The sequence below is a fragment of the Taurulus bubalis genome (genome assembly GCF_910589615.1).
Source record: "Taurulus bubalis genome assembly, chromosome: 21".
Taxonomy (NCBI): domain Eukaryota; kingdom Metazoa; phylum Chordata; class Actinopteri; order Perciformes; family Cottidae; genus Taurulus; species Taurulus bubalis.
The window spans coordinates 9,229,718-9,257,429 of record NC_136609.1 but is presented as its reverse complement, the minus strand read 5'-3'; the positions used below and the strand labels follow the sequence as shown (position 1 = coordinate 9,257,429).

General features: G+C 44.9%; 2 protein-coding genes across 6 annotated transcripts in view; one reads left to right on the top strand and one right to left on the bottom strand.

The window, feature by feature from the left end:
- LOC306752739 (peripheral plasma membrane protein CASK-like) overlaps positions 1–26,198 on the top strand; it is a gene marked incomplete at its 5' end in the record, with an annotated part of 32,189 nt that extends 5,991 nt beyond the window's left edge. Inside the window, 26 exons of one of the 5 annotated variants that reach the window (XM_079236536.1) lie at positions 1,841–1,953; positions 5,376–5,481; positions 6,452–6,529; positions 6,647–6,719; positions 11,868–11,970; positions 12,192–12,367; positions 13,023–13,145; positions 13,953–14,036; positions 14,308–14,407; positions 15,378–15,395; positions 17,229–17,350; positions 17,554–17,631; positions 18,076–18,156; positions 19,404–19,592; positions 19,991–20,069; positions 20,198–20,283; positions 20,408–20,476; positions 20,567–20,635; positions 21,094–21,129; positions 22,118–22,314; positions 22,406–22,521; positions 23,600–23,665; positions 24,095–24,175; positions 24,274–24,476; positions 24,588–24,671; positions 25,889–26,198. In XM_079236536.1, coding sequence (XP_079092662.1) covers positions 1,841–1,953; positions 5,376–5,481; positions 6,452–6,529; positions 6,647–6,719; positions 11,868–11,970; positions 12,192–12,367; positions 13,023–13,145; positions 13,953–14,036; positions 14,308–14,407; positions 15,378–15,395; positions 17,229–17,350; positions 17,554–17,631; positions 18,076–18,156; positions 19,404–19,592; positions 19,991–20,069; positions 20,198–20,283; positions 20,408–20,476; positions 20,567–20,635; positions 21,094–21,129; positions 22,118–22,314; positions 22,406–22,521; positions 23,600–23,665; positions 24,095–24,175; positions 24,274–24,476; positions 24,588–24,671; positions 25,889–26,065 — 2,707 coding nt within the window. In that variant the 3' untranslated portion in view covers positions 26,066–26,198. Of the gene's footprint in view, positions 1–1,840; positions 1,954–5,375; positions 5,482–6,451; positions 6,530–6,646; positions 6,720–11,867; positions 11,971–12,191; positions 12,368–13,022; positions 13,146–13,952; positions 14,037–14,307; positions 14,408–15,377; positions 15,396–17,228; positions 17,351–17,553; positions 17,632–18,075; positions 18,157–19,403; positions 19,593–19,990; positions 20,070–20,197; positions 20,284–20,407; positions 20,477–20,566; positions 20,636–21,093; positions 21,130–22,117; positions 22,315–22,405; positions 22,522–23,584; positions 23,666–24,094; positions 24,176–24,273; positions 24,477–24,587; positions 24,672–25,888 lie in introns of all 5 variants that reach the window. The other 4 variants (XM_079236535.1, XM_079236534.1, XM_079236538.1 and 1 more) reach the window with 4 other exon arrangements.
- On the bottom strand, positions 7,291–8,568 carry gpr34a (G protein-coupled receptor 34a; the record flags this gene model as incomplete). Its single annotated transcript, XM_079236754.1, has 1 exon — positions 7,291–8,568. The coding sequence occupies one exon, from the start codon at positions 8,566–8,568 to the stop codon at positions 7,291–7,293; it is 1,278 nt and encodes a 425-aa protein (XP_079092880.1).
- Positions 26,199–27,712: the final 1,514 nt, after the last annotated feature.

The window sequence follows — 27,712 nt, the reverse complement described above, 5'->3', positions numbered from 1 at the left end:
TTATTTGTGAGTTTCTTGACCCTGCACAGCACTTTTTAATAGGATCCGAGACAGACTATTCGTCAGAAGCTTCAACATGCACCCAAGAAGCTTCCCACACATCTAATGCCCTCTTTTGATGGGAAACCCAGCTGCTACGGCACATCTACCCGGGGGGAAGGGGAGGTCAGTGGGGCTGTCAGATAATTTGCGGGATTCGTGTGAACTCCGGAGGGTAGAATGTTGTGTTTTACGGCCGTCTTGGCCCAGGCTGTGCACATGCTGTCTGCGTTTGTTTGGATGGGTTAATCATTACAGCAGATGTGAAAGACAAACGCGAGAGCAAATCGGCTGCAGCCCCCACACTCCCAACACACTGAAACCAAATAGCTTTTACTGTTTTGTTTGACACGGACGTTGTCGCAGAAGTTCATTTGCTAATTTAGTGACGCCAACTTTTAATGGCCGCCACTTTGCTTTAGCAAAAAGTGTCTCTTTTTTGTGTGTGTTTGATCTGTTTATGTGTCTCCAGTAGCATTTGGTTCCGCCTATGAGAGATGTAGAGATGTGTGTGTGTGTGTGTGTGTGTGTGTGTGTGTGTGATTCTGATTCTGTGTGCTAGGAGACACAACATGTGCAAATGTCTCTGCTTTCAGTGCCCGTTACTGGTGCTTGGGCATTATGCAAAACAATTATCATATGCACCCGTGAGGCTAATTAACTACAGGGTCTTATAGTTTTTGCATGGACTGGACTTGTGTGTTTATGTGAGGAGAAACACTCAGTGTGGCTTGGATTGTGTGCAAATACTCATGGAAGGTCTGTAGAAGGTCCAGGTTTGTGCAAACGTTTGGATGTCGTACATCTATTTTTAAATGGCCCACCCAAAAATAATTATAAATGAAATGCACATTAAGAGCACACCATAACTAATAATTGATACTATTGGTGTTGCCCTCTGCTGGTTGACCTTACCCAACAGATATCAGTAGTTTTATCAAGCTCCTATCCACAGAAATTGAAAAGGCCTTTCTGGCACTTTGCCATAGTTTGTGCTAAAGAAAAGTCTTATAAGTCATTCATCATAGTAACACTTTAATGGGCAAGCAAAGTATTTAATAAGAGCAGGGATCCAACTTAAACATCAATAAAGAGGTAATCTACCACGATGTGTTGTTTGTTGTGTTTTCAGAAAGTATCGCATAATGCGGTAAAACGTTTAGTTTTCTGTGATTACACCAAATAAGTGTTCTTCTCTGGGAAATGTCTCATTAAAAGAAACGTCCATCTAAGTGTTCCTGTGCTACAGAGCTACACACACACACACAGAATCCTCATAGAAATCTCAAATCTGCAACACCAAACATGAGCGGTGGTATCTCTTTTTTAATTCCAAATCTGGAGAATCCGTTTGGACACATGTGGAAACTAGAACGCATGTTTTCCTGTCCTGTCAGCCCCATTGCGTCAAGAACAAGAGACGCAACCTCACAATATCTGCCACCCCATTCACCCAGAAATAACCCCAGTTGGGTAGGTCTCCCTTGCTCAGGTCTCTATAATAATAAAGCTTTTATTTTAGCTTTTACAGCTGCGCTGCACACCACTGCTCTATAATTCCCATTGGCACGACCACCATGCCTAGCTAACCACCCGCTGTAAATCCAGAATATATTTTCAGAAATGGCGCTGCGTCGGCCCGTTGCATTCAGCTGGTGTGTGTGCGTTTTGTATGTATGTGTTTCTGCAAAGTGCTAACTGAATTTATTAATGTGGTTCGAATCCAAGAAATCCTGTATGCACAGAGGTGTGTTGTGTTTTTGTTCGTGCCCGTCGCTAACCCGGCTTGTCTGTGTTGCAGGGGTCCCTTCAGCGTGGTGAGGCGCTGCATCAACAGGGACACGGGCCAGCAGTTCGCCGTAAAGATCGTCGACGTGGCCAGCTTCACCTCCAGCCCCGGCCTCAGCACGGAAGGTGAGGAACGCAGCCGCGGCTGCAATTTAAATCTGAGGGCGTTTTGTTGCCGGGCAACAATCGGGACGGGAGGCGATGGCCGCCAATCACAGAGACTGACCTAAACGTTCATCTTCGAAAAGTGGTACCGAATTTTGCTGTGCGTTACTGTTTGGATCAGATGGCACGGCGAGTGTATAATGGCATTCTCACATGCAAATAAATGAGGCATAATGACACACACACACACACACTGCACCCATATGAATAATATGCTTGAATTGCATTCGTTGGCCTGTGTGTGTGTGTGTGTGTGTGTGTGTGTGTGTGTGAGAGAAAGATACTGAAGCGCGCCACGTCTCACCATGTGGTTGTGTGCTCTGTCATGCTGAGTGAGGTGCGTGTGTGTTTGTCTTAAAAAAAAGAGATGAAGACACTGTGTGTGTGTTGGGGCTCATGTTGGCGTTCACGATGTGCCATCTGTGCTGCCCCAGTCAGAGATTAGCATTGTAGCCAATAGCAGCAAGACAAGGAAATGACCCAAGGGAGAAACCGTAGATGTGGAGGTTTACACTCCTCTAAGTATGTGTATTCACTTAATAATGTAAATCTAGCAAATACAGTTTACCTGTCCAGCAGGATGTACAGGTCTTCGAATAGATACTAGTTATTGCTTATGATTGTTATAGAGGCATTCCTGACATGGAATGAGAACAATGCATGTTTTGCTTCATATCAATTGAAAGGTCGCACAGGCTTTTTGTAATGAGTATTGTTCTGACTTACTCGATAGAGAACAATTCATTTATGTAATAATAAAGTCAACAGATGAGGCATAACGAGCTGCCATCCGTTAAGGTGAGGCTGTGTGGAATACGCAACGTTAATGAGGCTCATTTATGGACTATTAAATGCAATTTCTGACATTGTTTACCTCTCATAACAAGTGTCGAGGGCAACCTATGATTTCCATGAGGAAAAAAATCTGTCGATTTTATTATTTGGATTATTCATGACTTCTATAAAATATTAAGTTGCTTGTTTTGTGCAAAAAAAATAAAAAAAGATTGCATTTATAACAATAAATTAAAGCAGCAAATCTTGTTTAGTTGCAATCATTTTTTTTTTCTTTCTGCAAAAACTTGAATAATTGACGACCAGCTAATTGTTTAATTGACGAATCGCTTCAGCTCTACAAATATTCCGTCTTTAACACTCATCAGTGCGAGAGGAGTTGTTGTTAGCAGAAGCACTAGAGATTATTATGCATTATGTATTCTCCCTGAATTTCTCATGGCCAGTAAGGGAGACTGTAAAAACAGAAGAGGCTGGAACATGCGTCACTCGACTGTCCTAAATACTGAATTAATATTTACGTGCATCTAAATTAAAGGGAAAACCTGAAAGAGGAAAATACCTTTTTGACACCCTCATTTCAAATATAAATAAAAAAGAAAAGTCACAGATGAGGAAATAAGTGGACACTCGATGTGGAAAGGTGGGGAACTGGAGTGCAGCCAGAGCTGGAGAGTGGTTTCCTGGGACCTGAGAGAAGCTGCGTCAGCATAAATGTGAGTGAAAAGGAAAAAGAGGCAGAGCTGCTACAAGCTAACACGCATTCACATTTATGTATTAATATTACACTGTGTGTGGGGGAGGTGGACGAGAAAATGATTAATGGAGTAATTAAGAGTTTGGGAGTATTGAACACATAAACGAGGGAGAGATTTGTAGGATTTAATAAAGAGTGAACTAGTCGGCTTTAGAGCTTCCTGGGTTTTGAACATTACATTAGTGCAATTTGCAGTATTATTAGTTTGTGTATTGTTAGTACATATTAGAAATGAAATTCATCGGTATCATCCCTAGACGAACCAAAAACACCAGTGCATGGCCGAATCTTTTTTGACTTATTTTTACATTTTTGGGTCCCACATCAAGATGCAAATAATTCAACCCCACGTCGTGTAGTCTAGCCGTGCAAGAATTGATTTGGAAAAGGCCCAGTGGCTGGCCTTGCTTTCATTCAGATGCTTCCAGGCCTCTCTGGCTCCCTCGCTCTGTTGGAGTGCTTTCCTCGTTGCCGTGGCGGACACTGGGCAGCATTGTTGCGCTCAAGAATGGACACTCCAATGAGACGGGCCCGAAGACGAGCGTAAAAGAGCAGAGGGAGATGATGAAAGGAAAGGAACAGTAGAATGGGGGCTCTGTAGTTGGGGACACAGTGTCATTTCCCCGCGTTGCATAATGATACTGGTCTGTCACGACACAATGGACACACACACACACGCAAACTAGACTCGCAGATGGGGAGTGGAGTGTGTAAATTAGGTTTTTATGGAGTGAGGAACTCAACAACACCACATTATGTCTGTCAGCCTTCCTCTGCACTCGCAGTTAAATGTTTTAGCACTTGTCTCTCCAGTTGTCGTTTCTATTTTCATAAAGCGAAGAGAGGGAGAGGATTGCTACCGCCGTAATCGTATTTGCAGTGAGATCTGACATGATAATGAGAGGGGGTGGCGCTAATGAGCGCGAGCCAGATGTGCGATTTTTTTTTTTTTTTTTTTTTTTTTTTTAAAGCGAACCCACATCGCTCCAGCAGCATGTGAATGCTCACCTCTCTGCCGTCTCCACAGAATGGATGTCCAAGGTGTGTGGAAGTGAAATGCACCGCCCTCTGGTGGCGGAGTTGAGTCATGGCAGGTCTGTCGAGGGAGGAGGAGGAGGGCCTGCTGGGCATTTCCTCTCTGCGTTTCCTCTCCTTAGCTCGTCCTCTAGGGACGGGAAAGGGTCTAGCGAGGCACCAACCGACCACAAATGAGCTGCAGAGGAGTCTTTCTTTTCCTCAAATGAACAATTTTCTCACCCAAAGGATGAGAAAGATCTGATGTTTTCTAAATGCTGTCTAGTTTAAATTTGCTTGGTGCCCTTTCCACCTTTCAACAAAGGTACTAATTTAAAATGCAGATGCTATTTTGATTCAACCACTCTGAACAATCATCTAATATCTATACATATTATTAGTTTTTTGGGTGGGATGGCACAAAGCCGTATTGGTTCCTCAGTGCTGACATTTAGTAGCGCGAAATAGAAAATGTCAAATCTTCCTACGAGGAGTTTCAGACATTCAACACTGGAGCTGTTGATGCTGCGAGGAACATAAAGTCCTCGAATGAGTCGGTAGAGGAAGTTCACTGTGAAATGTGACCTCTGACAAATTCAGAAGATGACTCGGCGAGAATGTTTCATCTCCAGAGAAATCATGATTTTACAGTACGTTTCTTTGTTGGATTCTTCAGGCTCTCGATTGAAAGACATTTTTACCGATGTCATTAAATGTCGCCTACGACTTTTGAGGCTGTTTTTTATGACTTAAATCTTTTTCTAGATAATTGTTGGACCTGAACACTGTCTCATCGTCCTTAATTTCTCTCTGCCAGATCTGAAGCGGGAGGCCAGTATCTGCCACATGCTGAAACACCCCCACATCGTGGAGCTGCTGGAGACCTACAGCTCCGATGGCATGCTCTACATGGTCTTTGAGTTGTAAGTCTGTCGGCCGCATCGTTTCACCGGACATGTGCACATCGCACCTTTTTTTTAGCTCTTTGATATCATATCTAGACTTTTGTTCTCAAACAGGAAACGGCTTTTTCTTCTTCCTCCACCAGTAGCTGCTGATCAGTCCGCCTGCCACACAGTTTCTGATTAAGTAGACCATGCTCACCGCCACAGACTAAATTTAACCAGCAGTTTGCAGATGGTTGAGTTTTGTAATTTCACACCTTAATGCCACCAGCCGCCTCATTTTTTTGGTTATAGGCGTGTGTGTGTGTGTGTGTGTGTGTGAAGATCTTTGCATGATTAGAATAGCAAGTACTAATTTAATGTTTTGTCGCAAGGAGATCATGCAAAAAAAATTCCCACAAAATATGAATTATTAATTAATAATACCCTTTTCGCCCCCAGCTCTCTATTATTTGTAACTGTAGTGGTATTTTTCAGTCTGAGATTGAAACCTTATCAGTTTTATTATAAATTATAAGTGATGAAATGATAAAAAAACCTGTTTTATGGCAGGTAGCAATAAAATCATACCGAATCTTGACAGATTGATTTAAATTGCAGCCTTGCGTCAGATTTCTATAAATCCACAGTAGACATTAGAGAATCAGCTCTCCTCTGCTTCTCCTTCCAGGCATTTGTTGGAGATATAATTTTCTTAATCAACTTGCCTGGTTAATGGTTTCCTCTGTGTGGGTTTTATGTCTTGAATCTGTATCTCATATCCTCCTGAAAGCGGCCTCGGGGATTGTCGCAGGCTGAAACGCGGCGATAATGAAGATATAGTGCCTCTGTGTTCAAGCCAGTGACAGCGGGTCATAAAATGGCTCCCTGACGGATGTAGATTCATGCCCCTTTTTTTTCACACTATTCTAAGAGGTGCTCTTGAGTAAACTCTTATCTATAATTGGTAGAAACTCTAATTTCTCTCTCTTTCTCCCACTCTTCCCAGTATGGATGGAGCAGACCTGTGCTTCGAAATTGTGAAGAGAGCCGATGCCGGGTTTGTGTACAGCGAAGCGGTGGCCAGGTAGGACGCGCAGTCTGGGGACTGTGGGCAGGAGCATATTAAATATGAATCAAGCCTGAAATAAACGACAATTTGTGGATGCCCTAAACTGTCTGTTTCTGCTTCCTGCGCATCAAGTCACTACATGAGGCAGATTCTGGAGGCTCTTCGGTACTGCCACGACAACAATGTGATTCATCGCGACGTGAAGGTGAGGTCTCTCTCCCGACGCTTGATCAGCAGCCTTGTTTTCAGTGCGCTGTGTGTGCTGGCGGGTCAAACCTGGGTGAAACGGCACATTACTGCCGGGCTCGTTTTAACTTTGGGAGTGCCAGGTGGTTGGTTTTTAACTCCGTCGGAACAATGCAGAAAGAGTTTAGTTTTCAGTGAAATGAATGAATACATTTGACGGATCAAAACCACTCGTTTTATTCAAAATACATGTTGTTTCAGGGAAGATATCACACACACACACACACACACACACAGCATTCTTAGAAAAAGCTGCTGTCACTGAAGTGCATCTCCTCAGACGCAGCCGTTATCTTCAATCTGTCACTCAGGCATTAAACCACTAGAGTTTAAACAACGATTCCCACACAACACAGGTGTTCAGAAGCCGACGCGGTAAGAATAGCTCGGTAGTAAGAACGACATATTAATTTGTTTAACAGAAGGAGGAGGTAAGTGTAGCAATGCTGGACAGAATTAGCCAAACCCGTCCACCTTTTTTGTTGCATGTTTATTCCGCCAGTGTTCAGGTGTGTCATCGGTACTTGGGATCACTGTGGGCCGGTCGGAGGGAGCGCGGTCAGCCCTGTGCAGTGGAGGGTGGAGTTGACGACGCAGATGCTTGTCCTGGGCGTGGCCGAGGGGGTGTTGAGTCTAGAGTTGAGGAAAGCCGTCGCCGTAGACGGTCGCCTGGACTCCGTCGTCGAGCTGTTTGACGTCGCGTAGTTCAGGAAGACGAGTCGGTGCCCAAGTGCTCGGAGGGCGGCTTTGCGCACCGAGCCGGACAACAGGAAGTACATGACGGGATCCAAACAGCTGTTGAAGGCGGAGAACAGCAGCATCACCTCGTTGGTGCGGTCCACCAGTTGCATGTAGTTGCAAGATCCCGCTTCGCTGAGCTGGGACAGGATGTAGACGGGGCGGAAGGCGTGGTAGGGCCCGAAGCAGACGGTGAAGAGGAAGAGGACGAAGAAGGACTTCTTGGCGGTTCGTTTGTACCGGTGCGCGTTGGGAAGGTCCGGCTTTTCCCGGGACACCCTCAGCAGCCGGGACGCGATCTTCGCATAGGAGACCACCAGCATGACGAAGACGAACCAGAACAGCAGCACCAGCACCGCGTTGAAGAAGGCTTTCCCTTTGGCTTTGCTGGTGCGCGGCTTGTACTGGAAACATTTCTCCCGGTGTTCTCGGTCCTCCGCTGTGGCGATCATGGGCAGCAGCGCCGCCAGCGACAGAACCCACAGCACCGCGCATGCCACCCAGCTCCACGGCAGGCTGTGGCCCCACAGCGTCAGCCTCACGCATCTCCGCGTTCTGCCTTTCCCCTTCAACCTCATGTATCGATCCAGGCTGATGAAGCCCAGTAGAGCAATACTGATGTACATGTTCATATAGAACAGGTTCCCCACCAAGCTGCAGGCCACCGGTCCCAGAACCCACTGGTTCCCTTTGAGGTGGTAGTAGACCCTGAAGGGCAGACACGCCAGGAAGACCAGATCCGCCACGGCACAGTTGATGAGGAACACCCGCACAGAGTTGCGGCTTGAATGGAGGAACACGAAGACCCACAGGGCGAACAGGTTACCCACCAGGCCGAAGACGAAGAACATGGAGTAGACGACTGCCAGCGGCAGGCGGAGGACGGCGGCGTCAAACGAACACTCGGTCTGGTTCGGGGAGGAGGTGGAGAACGGGGAGGAGGAGGGGTGAAGAGAGGTGGCAGAGAAGAAGGGGGACATGGGAAGTGGAAGTGGGGAAGTAGCGGTCGGAAGAGAGGAGTTGGTCGGGGCTGAGGGAACGAAGGGGAAGTTAGAAGAGAATGTGGTCATTGTGGCTGAGAAGTGTCCACGTCAGGGTTGTCGATCATTCGGTTCTGAGAAAGAAGAAGAAAAAAAGCAATTGTTGGTTCACGGAACAAGCTGATTATTGTTTTTTTTAAACAGCTGACATTAAAGACAAGAAAAGCGCTCGCTGTGAAACTTGCATTTACGTATTTTCTGAGTAATCCACAGACTCAGACAGGTGAGCAATACGTGGGTTGTGGGTTTAAAGGTCACACATGTCATACTCTGTGTGAAATTAGAATAGCTATTGCTATAAAAGATACCTACATAAAAGAGGAGCTCCAAGAGCCTGTTATTGAATATTCTTAACCCCATCAGCCCGAGGGTATCACTATTGGGGGACTTTAGATAATAATCTAAATAACACAGAAATAGAAGACCTAAAAAAAAAATAAAAAAAAAACCCCCAGAAAAATCAGGGCTACAAAAATTTTTCATTGCCATGTACATGCACCAAACACAACTCAGACAATACATAAATGATTACAAATATAGAATGTATATGTAATGTAAGTATATAGACGAAAATCGGCATAAATATACTCTCACGGCAGGTTTCTGGACCAGGCGATCCGTATCTAGCAGCTAGCAAACAAAGTGAGACGGCAAAAAGCAAGCCGCTTCCACACAGATTCCTCACATATCAAGCAAATCCCTGTAACCCAAAGTATCAGCAGCTTATGAGCAAAGGAACACCAGCAACATAAATAGCTTTATCGCTTTACGGTCAGCCAATCCGTCTTACCTTTGATGATAAAACGTAGAAAACGATTTCCCCCCCCCCCCGGTAAATCCACACTGTTTTATTTTCAATTGATATCCTGTGTCTCTTTCAAATCATCGCAAACTTTGGGAGGGGCCGTTCTGACCAGGTAGATGGGCAGACTATCAGCGTATCGGACCTCATGCTTCACCAATGACGACGCCTATCTGTAGCCTATATGTATATATAATTTTCATCCAAAATTATTTTTTTTTTAAGAAAAACTGTATTTGGATGTATTGAACAACATTAGTAATATACAAGTGAAATATATTGTTTGCTACATGAGAAAAGTCAAATGGCACCCATGGTGCCAAATGTCCATTTTGGGGACCTCGTCTAAACTGCCTTTACTAAAAATGCTCTAATTTTGTTCTGCTTCACTTTTTCAAAGTAAAACTTTGCAGAGAGACTGGTCACATGTTGTGCTACCACTCGACGAGGCCTAGGCAGGCTGATGCTTCATTCCAAGGAGATAATCATCCTGAAAGTGCTTTCTTTTTTAGGCGAACCTGAAATCTCTAATTTGGGCTGTGTGCCATCTTCATTTACTCTTAAACAGTAGCATATATAGTGGTATTAACACATCTGAACAATGTCTCACAAGTGTACTGTAAAATTATTAAAATAGACCTTGTGGTTGCAGAGATACACCCTTTTTAGTTTAGGTATGCAATTAAGTCAGTTTATTAAAAAAATGACCTTGGGCTTATGGGGTTAAATTGATCATGTCCTTCTGAACAACACTTCTGTTCCCTGTAGGTTATAGTTAGTTTTTCACTCGTAACTCACTGAAGGTTTCATGCCTATTTCACTCTAAGTTCCAGGGTATTAAAACAATGCAGAGAAGGGTGAAGACACACACACACACACACAGAGAGAGAGAGAGGTCTTTGAAATAAGGCAAAACACTCACCGTCAAATATTCCTGGTGTAGAGACTTCAGCGCAGCCTCAGGTTTAAATGTTTGGGAAAGTGCACAGAGTGCTTTTAGTTTTTTCCTCCATCAAACTGTAATTTTTTTTTTTTAAAACAACGTACTCTTGTGTTACGATATTATGCAAAAAGAGTCCTTGTCCTTAACACTTTTGTTATTGCGACGTTCACCTTTTTCTTCAGTCTCTGAATGAGTCATAAATCCTGCAGACTTCTTTTTTTCTTTTTTTACATCCTTTTGACACCATCTGCTGCGTCGTCCTCGCCGCTCTTGTCCTCTCTGCTTTATGAATTGAAAATACTTAAAGCAGTATGAACTCTCCTCTCTTGCTCTCACAAATGTGTTTCGTCTGCTGGTGCTCGTGCCTCTACCTCTTGTGTTTTTTTTAGTTTTTTTTTTTTTTACCTCCTTCCTCTCACGGAGTCTCCCCTCGATCTTCTCCCCCGCCGCCGCTGTTATGAGAAGTGCAAAGACAGGAAGTGAGCCCACCACACGCTCGCCCTGTTCCTGAGCTTCATCCGTCACACAGCTCTAATCAGTTCTGCCCTGCACTGTCCCTTCAGAATAAAGTTTCTGAAATGTTAAACTGAATGAATTAACGCCAATTAAGAGTCCAGTGAAGGAATAAGAAAAAATCCATTTGGAGAAAAGACTCTGCAAGTGTTTTATTAACGGCCTCCGCCTGCAATATTAGTCCCACACAAATGGGGGTTTAGTGTGAAAACAATATTGCAGACATAATTTTGCGCACCAAATTGCAAGTACATGCTGACTCATAAAAAAGGAATACCCGAGACATGTATTACCATGTAGTTCAGGGGGTCTCCTGCCTGTCTGCTGCCCGTCCGCCAATATTTCAATTAATTCTGCTTAACAATGCAATATGTAACTCCTTAGCCTGTCTGGGTCGTGGCCTACATTTCTTTCCATTCCATCCTGCCCTTTTTAAAACGAGGAAAAAATGATTAACTCGAGAGTTTTACAGCGCCGCCACGAATACACTGAATTTTAATTTGCAGGACAAAAACTATTTCTCTTCTCCCGTTTCTTGTAAGTTACATCACCGGTTGAATTAGAATGACAATGCATCATTGGCAGACTGCGACGTAACACCTAGCTCTTCATTTTCCCCCCCGAGAGCCACGTCTCTCTGATCTTAATAAAAGTCATGCTTCTCACTTAATGCTGCGAAGAAGAAAGAAGTCTGTAGATGTACAGACTTCTTCCAAGGGCAAGAGTCTGTATCATAGTTGAATTGTGTTTTTTTTTTTGTTTTTTTTTAACTTGCACGAAGCCTCGCCATTGTGAAACTGAGGCTCTCTAACCAGCAATTGAACACAATGCAAAATCCCATCCTGCACTTTTGCACAGAGAGCAGTGCTCTGCACGGTTACTGCAAACTGCAGGTTTTTTTTTCTTTCTTTTGTTGGTCACAAGAATAAGTCGCATCACATGTTGGTTGTGTGCATTGTCTCTTCCAGTTTAAAGAGTAAATGGAGTTCAAGTCTTACTAGGATTGTCCCTGTTGAAATATATGGACCCTAAATGTACTGTTTAACTCCTTCCTCTTTTATCTCTCTGCAGCCTCACTGTGTGCTGTTGGGCTCAAAGGAGAACTCTGCTCCAGTCAAGCTGGGTGGCTTTGGAGTGGCAATCCAGCTGGGAGAGTCTGGTTTAGTAGCTGGAGGTACAGTAGGACCCGTTGTCCTTTTTCCTTCCCTTTGTATATACCTCAAAAGACTGAGAAAACACTTCCTACTACATAGTTTCATACACACAGCTGGCTTTCTCCCAGTGGATGGAGGGATAGTCTCCATGTCATAACTTTAATATATTTTGACGACTAAACAATGAACACTTCAAACCCCCAGTGACCCTTGAAACGTGCCCTCTGTCCTCTCTCCTCAGGCCGAGTGGGCACGCCCCACTTCATGGCCCCTGAGGTCGTCAAGAGAGAGCCCTACGGCAAGCCGGTGGATGTGTGGGGGTGTGGAGTCATCCTCTTCATCCTCCTCTCTGGCTGCCTCCCCTTCTACGGCACCAAGGAGCGCTTGTTCGAGGCCATCATTAAGGGGAAATACAAGGTAGGAGCTGATTTACGAGATGAAGCTGTTGTCCTTTAGTGTGCGCGCCGCAGCTGGGCCCCTTTTAGTCGGAGTTTATCACAATCGCGAGTGTCTTCAAGGTGTATTATGTCTTTCCTGTTTCAATCCAGCCCTGATTGTGTAATGAATGTTCTGTGTTTCTGGCTGATTTGATGTTCGAGCGAGTGGCAGTAGTTGCATTCGTCTCCCCTTTACAAAAGCCCGGGAGAGGTGATGAACAATCTGATGGGTCTGTTTAACATTCCCTGTTTTCAGCGGAGAGTATGAATCTCCTGCTTGGTGCACTAATCCCTGGCAGATGCATTCACTGCAGGCAGCTTGATGGACGACACTGTGGTATCTTCCACCAAGCTGCTGCTAAACAGCTTCCGCTGAATTCAGATTTTTTCTGAAACAAATCAATATGCGCTTTTCCAACACTGCGACTTGGTTTTACAATAACATTATATATATATTTATAGTCTAAGCAGGGATTCATGACTATCTCTGATTTAAACAAGTGTCTTTCTTCAAGGGGAGCGTGCGCACACAAACCTTTATCCTCCCCAGTTAAATGAGCTTGTCACGGCAATACATGCGTCTCAAAGTGTCCTCTTGTGTGTGTCTGCGTGTTTGGGTGTGTGTGCTGGTTCAGATGAACCCCCGCCAGTGGGCCCACATCTCGGAGAGCGCCAAGGACCTGGTGAGGCGCATGCTGATGCTGGACCCGGCCGAGAGGATCACCGTCTACGAGGCCCTCAACCACCCCTGGCTGAAGGCAAGATCGCGCACACACACGTGCACACACACACACACACACACAGCACTGCAGCTATCTCACTGCAGATGCTGCAGCTATCTCACTGCAGATGCTGCAGCTATCTCACTGCAGATGCTGCAGCTATCTCACTGCAGATGCTGCAGCTATCTCACTGCAGATGCTGCAGCTATCTCACTGCAGATGCTGCAGCTATCTCACTGCAGATGCTGCAGCTATCTCACTGCAGATGCTGCAGCTATCTCACTGCAGATGCTGCAGCTATCTCACTGCAGATGCTGCAGCTATCTCACTGCAGATGCTGCAGCTATCTCACTGCAGATGCTGCAGCTATCTCACTGCAGATGCTGCAGCTATCTCACTGTAGATGCTGCAGCTATCTCACTGTAGATGCTGCAGCTATCTCACTGTAGATGCTGCAGCTATCTCACTGCAGATGCTGCAGCTATCTCACTGCAGATGCTGCAGCTATCTCACTGCAGATGCTGCAGCTATCTCACTGCAGATGCTGCAAACGTCAGCAGGTTGTCGTCTTTTTACATTTTATGAAAGCAACCGACATTTGGTGTGCTGTGGTTATTTTGAGCTTTGGCCTTACTGGTCTGACTGATGCTGACTCAAAAACACTTCCTTCTGCTCGGAAACCGCAGCTTTGCTTTCACATACGTTGCGCGACTGCGCTAATGTGTCTGAAGTTGAAGTGTCTGCGTGTGATTCTATCCCCAACATTGTGTTTTTTTTTTTTTTTCTAAATGCTAAATGCCGATCTCCGTTTGTGTGTCTTGGTGCATGTGTTTGTGTGTGCAGGAGCGGGACAGGTATGCCTACAAGATCCACCTGCCTGAAACAGTGGAGCAGCTGAGGAAGTTCAACGGCAGGAGGAAGCTGAAGGTCAGCGCTGCATTGATGTTAAACTCTAGAGTTGAAAGATTCAACGCGATTGAATCCGAGATGAGAGGAAGCGTCTCCTCCTTCATAGCGGCGCGTGATGACCCAGATTAATTTCTTGTCAAATGTTTTCCAAGATGCTCAACAGGCCTGTCCTCTGAAGGCCTCGCACACACACACACACACGCATAAACAACGTGTACTTACACCCCACAACATGGGGCTCTGTTGCGGCGTCATGTAACAGCCTTGTTCTCCGCGCTCTGTATCCCAGGGTGCAGTGCTGGCAGCTGTTTCCAGCCATAAGTTTAACTCCTACTATGGTGACCCTCCAGAGGAGCTACACGACTTCTCAGATGACCCCACCTCCTCAGGTAAACCACACAACAGACCACTATCCTGCTGTGGGGAAATGTATTTATACCGAGAGGGATTTAGCTATTGGTTAGTGCAGGAGGGAGCAACGTCAATGACACACACTGAGATAAAGATAATGTAACCTAAAGGATAATACAAAATGTGTGGTACATGGACAAATAAAGAGTTTGGTCTCCTGACATATTTACATATTTACATCCACTGTGTCATGTAAGGTCAATGATGAAACGTGCATTTGCAACAAATTCACTTTCTAGCCCAGTTTCTGTTCTTATGGTTTCTATTCCAGCCTTAATGTGATCTCCAGCTGTCTGTGTAGAACTTCCTCTGTTCAGATGGAGACAGATGTTGCCCAACGGCCCCACTTCCCTGTCTCAGCCAAAGACTTTCACTTCCCCCCCCCTGATAAGAAGACTGCAGGCTGCGCCTGCCAGCAGTTATCAGCATACATAAACCACTTGTGTCGCCGTCATAAACGTATCGCATACGAGCAGCGTAATGCATCATCGGCCCGTGAATCAGTGCAATGAGCTAAGCTCCTCGCATTTGCTCCGGTTTATGTGTAGCCGCCGCAGCCAGATCTGCCTTTTTGATATGTCCTTTTCACTGAGGCTGGCAGTCTGCAGCAGTCATGCTTCCTGGTGACTGGTTTTAATTTTTGCCACTGCAGACCTCATAGACTTGTAGATGCTTGCAGCAGCTTATTCATAGATGTGGCTGCATTTTGCTGTTAGTTCTCCCTCTCTGTTGCTGCTCTTTCCCCTCTGCCTCTTTTTTTTATTACCCTCCTGCCCTCACGCCTCCTCACACCGCCCGCCCACTGACTCTCTTCTGTCTTCCTTTTGTCTTCCTCCTTCTTTTTCTGTCATTGTGAGGGGTTGAACTCTGCGTCCGCAGTTGCAGAACACCTCCTCTAATCTCAGCCTCTCTGTCTTTGGTGTTGTTTTTCTGCTGTGCTGTCTCTAGGACTGTTAGCTGCTGAAAGTACGTATCCCTCGCCCCACCCATAGAGTCTTTGTGTGATACCATGACATCATCACTCGCTTCCTTTCTTCTTTTTTTTTGCTGCATCCTTGTCTTCTGAGTGTTAAACAATGTGGGGTCCTAATCCTCAAATACTCTCCTCCATGTCTTCTGTTGTTTTTCGGAAAACCCAATCTAGTTCGACGAGTGTGCCGTTAATCCAAATTCTTACGCGTAAAGATGACTCTCTGTTTACATGCATATTCATTATTTCAATTGCAGGAAGCTCTGTAAACACAGATTAACATCATATTAGACACAGAAAGGTTTAAGGGATAACAATGGGATTTCCATCATCATCAGTTTTGCTGTGTATCCCAAAGAGGGATGTTCAGGGTTAACTGATGATTTGAAGTCTGTTGTCAGGGCAGCACATTTGAAGGCCGCAGCCTTTTCAGTGAATTGTTTTGTTCTTTGTTTTTAATTTCCATAGAGAGTGGGAGCAGGTGGCAGTCCCCTTTCTTTCTGTCTGGTTCAAGACGTATAACATGGGAACACAGAACATAAAGGGGGGAAGAAACAATACACCCATCCGCGCCGTACGTAGTATATGACATGTTGCGATGGGGAAAAAATAATAACCGAAAAGTAATTAAAGCCAGTCGACCACACGAGGAATGTCCATCGTGGGTTGTTCTTGGGTCACAGACGAGGTCAGCGCTTATTGAATTGTGACTCAATTCTTCAGAGAGAACCTTATTTATTTATTTAGTTTTCAAAGCAGTGATTTTAAGTACAATATTTTGTTGTCCTCAAGGAGTGTAATGCGTATTTAATAAGCCTCTAGTGATTCACCAGCAGTGATTTATCTGTACATGGCTGCAAAAGCAATTATAGGAAATTAGCTTCCTGAATTGGAGTAGTACGATGCATGTAAACAGACCTATAACAAGGTTTCCCCAAAGTTAGTAACGGGTTAAATTGTGTTTTCTCCTTTGCCGTTTCTCTTTCATGCCTCACATAATAGCTGCACCAAAGCCTCATTATTAACCCGGCACTCTTCATGTTTGTAAATGTGATTTCATGTTCTCATCTTCATTTTTCATCCATTGTGTCGAGGCGTCTCTCTAGAGTTCTCTAAATCTGACACATGTTCTTGTAAGCGCTTAGAAAGTTTGGGGGATGGACGAATATAAAATCTGAATAACTCATTGGTCGTTCCTCGGTGCTGTAAAATCATCTCTCATACCACTCATCAGTGATCAGCATGTGGGTTCACCTCCTCTTCTCTTTATCACAGAGGAGCTTGTTTAATATTTAGGCCACACGTTTATTTGAAGATTTTTAGAATTCATACAGTACTAGTTTAATTTGTGTAGGAACCTATTTTTCTACCTTTTTCCTCCGCATACCTTTTTGCACTTTGCATATTAATATTCTGCATTTTTCTTGGGCGTACTACTCCTAACCCATCATCCACACTGACTTTTTGAAGAGACTTTCCTCTGATGTTGTATTGATGCCATGTACCGCTGTTTCTCTGGTTTTGCTGCATGTGTGGGCGTTGCAGCAGGTACTTGGGGTTAAACCGTTCTCAGTGTCTGTCTGTGTTTATGTGTTTTCTGTTGTGTTATCTATTGCTTGTCTTTTTTATTTAGTGTTTGTTGTTTTTGTTATTCCTCTTTTTTTTTTTTGTGCCCGTCTGTGGATGAGTGTGAGTCGTGTTCCGTGTTTGCATTTTGCGTAGTGTGGAATGTTTGTAGGGACTGCTTGGTTTACTTGTCAGTGTGTGTGTGTGCGCTTGTGTTTCGGTCTATGTTTCCGTGTATAACTTCTCTGTGTGTGTGTGCGCAGGGGCAGTTTCACAGGTTTTGGACAGTCTAGAGGAGATTCATGCGTTGACGGACTGCAGTGAGAAAGACATGGACTTTCTCCACAGTGTCTTCCAGGACCAGCACCTCCACACCCTGTTAGACGTGAGTAAGCCACACCATCAGGACCTCTTCCTCTGTGATACCAGAAGCACCCAGTAGGTGTCACCGCAAGTCAGGAGGCGGCTGCACACAGTATTTGTCCAACATGTACCTTCTACTTACTGTCAAGTGAACTTGGTATTGTTTTGTTTTTTTTACTTTCATGAGGTCAAATTGTTCTCACATGTTGGTTATTGTCTTTTCAGCTTTATGACAAAATCAACACCAGGTCGTCCCCTCAGATCAGAAACCCTCCGAGTGACGGAGTGCAGAGAGCCAAAGAGGTGAATTAAAGGGCCAGTATGTGGGACGGAATATGATATTCATAACCATGTTTTTATTAGTGTATTATCACCGGAGACTAGGAATCAAGTCAAGCTCATATTTACGTACGGAGCAGGTCCTCTTGATGGAGTCGGCCATGTTGTACCGCCATGTTTTTCGCCGCCGCCGTAGTTCTTGGACACGCTTGTGAAACTGTAATGTGAAATCAGTTGGATGTCATCTGCACCTACGCCACCAGATGGCGACAGATCGTACAAAATCTGTCTTTTGAAGATGAAAACACACAATGTGTTGAGAAAAAATTTAGCTTTTTCTAGTATTGGACAATTAACAGGTTGAGATGCTTATTTAAAAAAAGAGGCAAAGCAAATACATGGTTAGACAATGACCATAATTAGATCCTGTTTTGTGTAATATTCACAGCTCTTTATTTGCTCCGCCAGGTACTGGAAACCCTCTCCTGTTACCCAGAGAACATGGAGGCCAAGGAGCTCAGGAGGATCCTCACACAGCCACACTTCATGGTGGGATATTACACACACACACACACACACACCCCGCAACGTACACATTCTCATCGCTTTGACAGGTTTCCTTTTTTAAGTTTTTTTTTTTTTTAGCCCGTGCAGGTAGCGCATGCTTATTTGTTGTGTGAGATTATAACCTACTGTGTCTGAAGTAGGGTTCCATCCACAATCCACATAACTCCCTCGGCCACAAAGCTGCTTAGCACCTGAGCTTGGCGGGGGACCGACACATGGAGGGGGGAAAAGAACAGAGGGGGAAGTGTCAGAGTGGCGGGGAGAACCGAAGATCCACAGTAAGGTTCTGCGGTGAAGGCGATGTCACCGTTTTTGTCAGCTCGCTCTCATAGCTGAAACAATTTGGGAGGATATTATCGTTCCTACATGGAAAGTAAAAGAAAAGCGAAGGCAGGAGAAAATCAGTGGTGGATTTCGTGTAAAAGGTACAACTTGTGTCTGTCATCGCCTTACCAGTAGCTTGTTTAGTGGCTGCAGTTTTCATATTCAACAGTATATGATTTATAATTTCAGTGGATGTAAGTTTTTTAGTTTAAATATAGGAGGGCACCGCCGTTTATTTAGCCCAGCTAGAAGCAGAGGTGTCTCCCTGTGCTGATTCAGTCTGTGACACTTACTGTCACAGTCACGCCTTAAGGTTTGGTTCAATCCAATTAGCCCGTCTTGCTCTCCGGCCTGACCGGCCGGGTTTTTTCATGCTGCCACAGACATTTAACAGGGCCGATAGCTGAATGGGTGTGAAGGGCTTTGGCATGGCGGCACATGGGAGGAACAGATGTATTCTTTTTTTTTTTTATATTCAAACTTGTTCCTGTTTAGTGTCTGACAATCATCAACGAGGCGACGATCTGATGCTTTGTTCCTGTCATCAACTTGGCGCGCAGTCATTGTATTTGTTTTCAATGTCAAACACTTTGTTTTAAACAATTGTCCTTTTCAGCCACACTAATGTTCACCAAGTCAAAAGCCTTTAGCGCCAGCTGTTTGGTCTCTCCATGTCTGTCGTGCATCATCAGAGAACACGAGCAGATGTGATCATTTGGCCGCGCAGCGAGTAAATGTGTTTAGTCAAAAACACACTGTGTGTCAGTAACATGATTAGTGGCCAAAGAGGATTAGTGGAAGCTCAAATACACTCAAATACACTCTCTGGGACTCATCGGTGTGTTTTTTTTGTTCCTCAAACGGGAGGGTTTTCTCATTTTCGTGGCCGTCCTCGTTCCCTCCAGGCTCTGCTGCAGACCCACGACGTGGTGGCCCACGAGGTCTACAGCGACGATGCTCTGCGGGTGACCCCCCCGCCCACCTCCCCTTACCTGAACGGAGACTCCCCAGACAGCACTAACGGAGACATGGACCTGGAGAACGTCACCAGGGTTCGCCTGGTCCAGTTCCAGAAGAACACGGACGAGCCCATGGTGTGTAGACGGACACAAGAGGCACACACACTGCACTCAATTTCACACTTTGAACTCTGAGTTAACCACTTCACAGTAAAGGTATGCTAGTCATTTGTTGTGAAGCAGCAGCAGTAAGTGTGAAGATGAAAGTAACAGAAAAGCACATGTGAAACTACACACGTCACGCAGTAAATGAACTAAATGCATACAAGAAACGAGTATAGCCAGCCTTTCTCAACTTTTTTCTTTCTGTCTCGTCACACGCAAGACTAATGGCTGGTAATATCATATCATATATAATAATGCATTAGGGTGCAGTTGCGATCCCGGCTCAGCTGCACTGAGACCATGCAGTAGCTGTACAGTATGTAGTAGAAGGTATTGTCGTTGTACCTCTGACCCTCTGTGTGTTCTAGGGCATTACTCTGAAAATGAACGAACTGAACCACTGTATTGTGGCCCGGATCATGCACGGTGGAATGATTCATCGGCAAGGTATTGAAATGACAATGAAGTGCAACAAGTTGTTTTGCCTCTGACTTCTGCTTTGTGACGCGCTGGCGTTTCAACACCCAAGAGCCTCATTTGTAGCCTTTTATTAAATCCTTATTTCTCCGCTTCAGGAACTCTGCATGTAGGAGATGAGATCCGGGAGATTAATGGCATCAGCGTTGCCAATCAGACGGTAGAACAGCTCCAAAAGATGTTGGTGAGTCACACGGATCGGATTTTCTCCCCCTCGCTTCCCACATTTGGACTGATTTGCATTCGTACCAAAAGATGTTGCCGCGTGGACCAATGTGGTAACGGTGTTTGTCCCCTTGTGCGCACAGAGGGAGATGAGAGGCAGCATCACCTTCAAGATTGTGCCCAGTTACCGGTCCCAGTCCATGTCTTGCGAGGTAAAGAACCCGAAACGCACACACTTGCGTGTATTTTTGCATATTTTATAGGGAAATGTGATTTTTAATTTTAGTGTTTTTCTGTTGCAGAAGGAGTCGCCAGATGTGTCCCGACAGTCGCCTGCAAACGGCCACGCCAGCGTCACCAGCTCCATCCTGGTACGTCTCTGCTTCTCCTTTACACACACACACACACACACACACACACACACACACACACACACACACACACACACATAACTAGCAGCAGGCTCGTGAAAAGAAATTACCAGAGAGCATACATTAAATACGATCTGTTTTAATTTCTTATTGGGATTAAGTTCCATCACAATGACAGCACACAGATGAAACTCAAGTCATTTAATGGAGTCAGCTAGTGTGTGTGTGTGTGTGTGTGTGTGAGAGAGAGAGAGACACACAGGTCAAGGTTCAGACCATCAAAGCACCGCTTGTTCATTTTAAATCCGGGCCAGGATCAGAGTTGTTTCCTTGCTAACTGGTGACTAGCAGCACAAAAGCAAACCATGTCATTACAAAAGCCTTTTTAGCTGATTTTGTGTTGTTTTCTTTAGTGTAAAATCAAATACTTAAACAAAAACTTCTATCTCGTCAACTAGGACCTGCCAGCGACGATCCAGCCCAAAGGCCGCCAGGTGAGATTTGCTCATCCTTTACTCCACGACGGTGTGTTTCAGTTGTGCGCTCCTCCCTTTGCTTTACAAACCGCTACTGGTATGACGAACTAACACTCATCCCAACATGTCCAAATCTGCATGTATGCACTTAAAGCCATCGCATCTATTCTCAAGACTTTATCAAGTTTTGCTCTCCCGTGTCGGGCCTTTACTCTGCTTTGTAAAAGGTTTACTCCACAGAGCAGATGATGGATTATTTCCCCTTTTTTTTTAAATGCATTTCTCATTTGATTTCTGCCATTTTTGTCTTTCATGCCGTTTATTATGCTCTGAGATCACACACACACACACATTCATACACTGCGGTACATTTGTATATACAAGATACCGGGTCCCTCATCACACCTCCTCTGTTTATGCCCCTCAACATTTTCTACTGCATGATTATATGTGTAAGTGTGTGTGTGATGCTCTCAACCCCTTAGATCTCAAGACCCGCCATCAAGGACAAATTGTCCATCAAGGTAAGACGTCTCTAAGTGGACTCTTCGTAGAAGTAGATCCCAGCTCCTCCCACCCCCATCGCAAGGCTCGGTTCCTCCTCATAGTGGTGTCTAGATCCCATGCAAGCTATCAAGGCTCAGTCTTCATATCTTGTTCGTGAGTGGACATGAAGGGCAACGGAACATGTGGATGTATGTGCGTAAGCCATCGGTTAAAAAATAGATGATTTCCGTCTTGCTTTTCATTTATCTCAATGTTTGTGGCCTTTCCTGCTTCGGCTGACACGCTCTTGATCTTTCCTCTTACTGTCCTTTTTAACGGCGAGCGTCGGCGCAGCATTTCTAACTTTAACACTCGCAGCCGGTCTCCTCCTTGTATGGGCAGCTTGGCCAATCATATTCTCTCCCATATGTTCTCTCTGCGATCGCCACGCTGTTTCTTCGCCACTCTGCCGACAGCTGACTCGTGTCGTTTTGTCCCTCTCTGTCCCGCACCATTCCAGATTTATGTCCGCGCTCAGTTCGAGTACGACCCGACGAAAGACGACCTCATCCCATGCAAGGAGGCCGGCATCGGCTTCCAGGTGGGTGACATCATTCAGATCATCTCTAAGGACGACCACAACTGGTGGCAGGGAAAGCTGGAGAACACCAAGAACGGCACAGCGGGGCTCATCCCCTCACCCGAGCTGCAGGAGTGGTGAGTCTCCCCTTCCCCGTGGCCGCGCTACTAATGTAAAGTCACGGGCGCATTCTTGACTCACGTTTGACGACACGCGTGTTCTTTCCAGGCGCGTGGCGTGTATAGCGATGGAGAAGACCAAACAGGAGCAGCAGGCCAGCTGCACCTGGTTTGGCAAGAAGAAGAAACAGTACAAAGACAAGTACCTGGCCAAGCACAATGCAGGTATGCCGGCCGAACCCACGTAGCGTGAAGCTAGCGCAACGGAGCAACGCTAACCCGCTGCTGGCTTTTTAGTTTTAGAGCTGAGACGGTACAATGTGAAGAAGTATACAAAATGATCAGATTGTTGCACCTCCTTGTGGTCAGTGTGTGTAACTGCTGCACGCTGTAGCGTTTCCCCTCTGACCGACCTCTCCTGCTGCCGTCTCGATTTTACCAAACTTTTCACTAACAATGTTGCAATTAACAGCTTTTTGATGTTTACAAGTGTTATGTTTTGTTTTCCTTTTTTGTTCAATTTGTCTTTTATTAACCCTTCCGCTCCAACCCTTTGTCCATATTTCATGCTGTCTCTTACCCAATGACACGGCTGCATGTAAGTAACTCCAGACAGCTGGCGTCCAGCCTCTGTGTTTTTCTTCCTCCTCCTCTTCTGCTTTTATACCTCGTCCTCCTCCAAATGTCTCCTTGACTTTTGAATGACGGCTGCTTTGTTTGGGTTGCTATTAGAAAGAGGACGCGTGTGCTCAGCTTGGTTCATTCCCCCCAATCTTATTAGAAATAATCAAGTTTTAAAGCTTTCTCAAGGTATTTGACCGTCATCAGGTCAGCTTGGTGCACATTATGGCATCATTTGAATAACTCGGCCCTAAATATATTAAAAAAAAAACATCTAGTTTCACGTTTTGATTTGAACCACGGGGACAAAACACTGGAATGAATGTTTATCTTATTAGCATTGCTTGTGTCCTCCTATGATTCATCATTACAGTTTATTAATAGATTTACATTTTTTGCAGATGTTTGTATTCACACGTGTACAGTTGCCAGTTTATTTTGGTACATCCTCCTTAGTATAACAGAATACTCTTCTACTGCACTAATGCAATAATTGGGAAAATGCCTCCAAACTGAACAAAGAGGAATGATTCAGGATATTAGACTGGTGTACCTAATAAACTGGTGTCTGAATGTATTTTAGCCACTTCTCAGTTCACCTAAAGAGTCATTGATTATTGTCCATGTAACACCACCGCTGAGCTAAACTAACGTTTCTGCTCTGCAGTGTTCGACCAACTAGATCTGGTGACGTACGAGGAAGTGGTCCGAGTGCCGTCGTTCAAAAGGAAAACACTGGTCTTGCTCGGTAAGTGAACCATTTGTATTTGTGGAGGGCAGAGAGAGAGAGAGACGCTTAAAAAAAAGACATGAATATATCAAGCAGTTTAAAAAATAAATAAAGTAATTAAATAAAAAGTACCATAAGTCATAACGTAGAAGAATTCATAAAATGATGATGGAATAGTATGACATTGAAATGTCATCAAAAAGTCAAAGACAAGTATGTAATAAAAAAAGTAATAAAAAGCCACAGTATAGTCTGTCATACAATTTAAAAAGTGAAAGAATAGTATGCCTAAAAAGGTCATAAAAAAGAATAAATGTCACAAGCATGCAATTAAAAAAACACGTCATGACAGTCGAGCATGCCATAAAAATGTCATGGAGTCGTATCTCATGGCAACGGAGTCCTAGTTTAGGATCGTCTGTGTTTCTGCTGCGTCCTTTCATTCAGGTGCACATGGAGTCGGACGGAGGCACATCAAGAACACGCTTATTACCAAACATCCCGACCGCTTCGCCTACCCCATCCCTCGTAAGGACACACACACACACACTTACACAGCAGCTACAAAACAGCGTTGAGGTGGCCAGACACGGTGTTTGTCTCCCCCCCGCCCCCCTTCTGCTCAGACACGACTCGGCCTCCGAAGAAGGACGAGGAGAACGGAAAGAACTACTACTTCGTGTCTCACGACCAGATGATGCAGGACATCAGCAACAACGACTACCTGGAGTACGGCAGCCACGAGGACGCCATGTACGGGACCAGGCTGGAGACCATCAGGCAGATCCACGTGCAGGGCATGGTGTCCATCCTGGACGTGGAACCGCAGGTGAGGAGAGGACCTAATCACGCCACACATATAAAGTCGCTAAAGTCCAGAGGGCAGTTTGGTTGGAAGCCCTTTAAAGACAAATAAAACTCTCTCTCTCTCTCTCATCAGGCACTAAAGATCCTCAGGACAGCAGATTTCGCTCCCTATGTCGTCTTCGTCGCAGCTCCCACTGTCACCCCCGGCATGACTGAGGTACTTCACACTAATTCGCTCATGCCTCTCTAACTCATTCAGTCCACCTTAATTCTGAGTTACTTAACACCTTCCAAACTGTGTACACCGCCTGGATTTCCGTTCCTGTCATCCCCCACTTTGCTTTTGCTCCGTGTTTCTTTCGCTGCACGTGCCCTGTGTGCGTTAAGCATGTTTTGTATTCTCTTTCGTTTGCACTCGAGATTCCAAAGTGGTGCAAGAAGCTGCCTGTGAGTACTGGTTCAGTGGTGTAGTCCTGTAGAAAGGCGTGTTTGTGTAGCTCTAGTCTGTCTGTGTCGACTTGTATTCCTCTTGATTTCCTCTAAATCCTCTAATCCCGCTAATAATCCTCTTAATTGTGTGTTTTCTCACTGGTGCATCTTTATTATTGCTGCAACACAATGCACCATTGTATCCTCCGGACCAACCCTACCTCTCTATTTCTCCTCTCCTCCCTGTGTTATGTACGATTTTATTTTAATACATTTTATTTTCTGATCATGAGTGCAGTTGTTTTCCATAAACGTCAGACGTTGGTTGTGGTCTACGTAGTATTACACAATAAGCGCCATCACAAGTAATAGATGGATGAATTTAATTAATTTGAATTTCATCTAATTAACTTTTTTAATATGTATTTAAATTTGTATTGATGTCATTTGCTGTGTCAAGCACATTTAGTTTATATAAAAAGTAGAAAATGTGCTCCAAAAATACATTTTGATTGCATTTTAATGTGTTTTATATGGCATACTATGACTTTGTAAGGACATTTTTCTTTTCTTAGGACACTCTTTAAATATAAGTGTCATAGCATACTATGCTATAACTTTTATGTTGGTCATATAAAAAAAAGGGGGGGAAGAAGACGAGCTTCGTCCCACATCCAAATTATAGAGCGGTGCTTTTTTTTCCTCAAGGAAAACTCTTTGGCTGAACGCTTAATATATTTGGGAGTCGAGACTTTACTGACCTCGCGACAGGCTGGAGTGCTGCTTTGTTTTGGCTTTATTTATCATTTATTTAACTTTATTTAAAGGCCATTGACGCAAGTTAGCGAGTTATAAAACTCGGCTCTTGTCATTCCAACCTCTCCCCCACAAATGTGACCGTGACGTAAAAACACTCGACCCAAATTCTAAACGAGCGTTTGAACTAGACCGCAAAGCCAGTCACTAACCCCGCCCCCTTTTTTGCTTCCTCCATCACGCCCTCAGGATGACTCTCTTCAGCGGCTCCAGAAGGAGTCCGAGATGCTGCAGGGGACCTACGCCCACTACTTCGACCAGACCATCATCAACAACGAGATCGACGACACCATCCGGCTGCTGGAGGAGGCCGTCGACCTGGTGTCCACCACCTCCCAGTGGGTCCCCGTCTCCTGGGTCTACTGATGACCCAGCGGCGATCGGCTCGTCGCCCGCGAACGATCCTTCTCTGATTCGTCAAGTCCCCCCCCCCCCCCCGACTCGAGTCACTTCCCTCATCCGAATCACACATTTCTGTAGATGAACTGTTGAAAAAAGAGGGACATGAAGAAACTAATGACTCGCGACAAACTTCATCCTGACCCCGCCCCCTTTTTCTCAACAGCCTCAAAGGCATATTGTTGTGTACATATATACATATATATATATAAATGATAAAAAACAACAACTAAGTGAATACGGTTCTGTCCTAGATGAAGGGGGAGCGGAGGGGCAGTGTGGTAGATATTTTGTACTTTTTCTTTTGTAATCGACGGATGGGTGGTAACATTGGAAAGGCAATAGCGAGCATGACTGTAAAGCAGTCTTACGTGGGTGCCTGTGTGTGTGTGTGTGCGCGTGTGTGTGTGTGTGTGTGTGTGTCGACCCTTTATTTTTAAAAAGACACTCCTTGTGGTAATCTTCCTCTCCCGACACCCCCTAGTGTCCTCGGCCCCCGTGCCGAACTTTAAAGCACATTAGAAGCTGCTACAGTGGCGACAAGTTTGAGTGACGCAGAAAGCACAGGAAACTTGGCAGTTTCTTTCTCCCTCACCCTTCCAGCCCTCTTTTTATTTATTCCACTGGCCCTCTGTGCCTGTCAGTCTGTTGAAGGAGCACACCGCATCCTCTCCACGCTGTCTCTCCGTGTGCATCGTACCACGCTTCCCCTCCAAGCCTCCGGCGGTCTCTGTTTACACCTCAGTTTGCACAAAAATGGGACAATGAAGAAGACGTGTTGTGCATCCGGCCCACCTCGCGGTTTCTCTTTTCATCCGGCCTCCTCCGTACATGAAGCACTAAGCGGCGGTGAGCGGACTCTGGAATATCGTTCTCGTGGGCGCTATCGGAGGAAAAAAAAAAAAGCCTTCGCATCGACCACGAACCGTGGGTTCAAAACGGGACGACAAAGACAAAAGTAAAAAAAAAAAGTGAACTGCCTTATCAGAGCCTCGGGGAAGAAGTCAGTAACAGCTATGCACACCCCTGGTGTCTGCCAGGCACGACCGCCACCATTTTTCTTCTTCGCCCACACTCAAATAGTGAGCCATGCTTGTTAAAAATGTAAAGTGTTCATAGGAATATCTGTGGAAGGGGGAGGGGCCTCGTGTCGGTGGGACGAATCCAAATCCCAGAGTCGCCATTTTGGAACTGTTAATTGTTGTCTTTAAAAAAATAAATATAAAGGAGTATTCTTGTTTTTTGAGGGGAGAGAAAATAACTAAATTTTGTGTGTAACTGTTTCAATGGTGCGTACGTCATACGAGTGAATTACCAAGAGCCAGTGTATATTAACCCTTAAAAGAAGCTCAGTATGTGACATAACCTCTTCATGCTTTACCAGAAGTGAGACGGCACGGCCCGCCTGCAGTAACTCGGTAAGTAAGCACATCAGATGAAGGGTCTTAGACAAAAGATGATTCTTTTTCTTTTCTTTCTTCTTTTTTTTAAGTCGATATATTCCACCGTGCGGTGTGGTTGCTGTTGCTCCACTTCAAGTAAAGTGTTTTCATTTCAAGTCCTGTGTAAATTACCTCTGCAAAATGACAAAAGCAGCTCTTCTGTATGAAATGT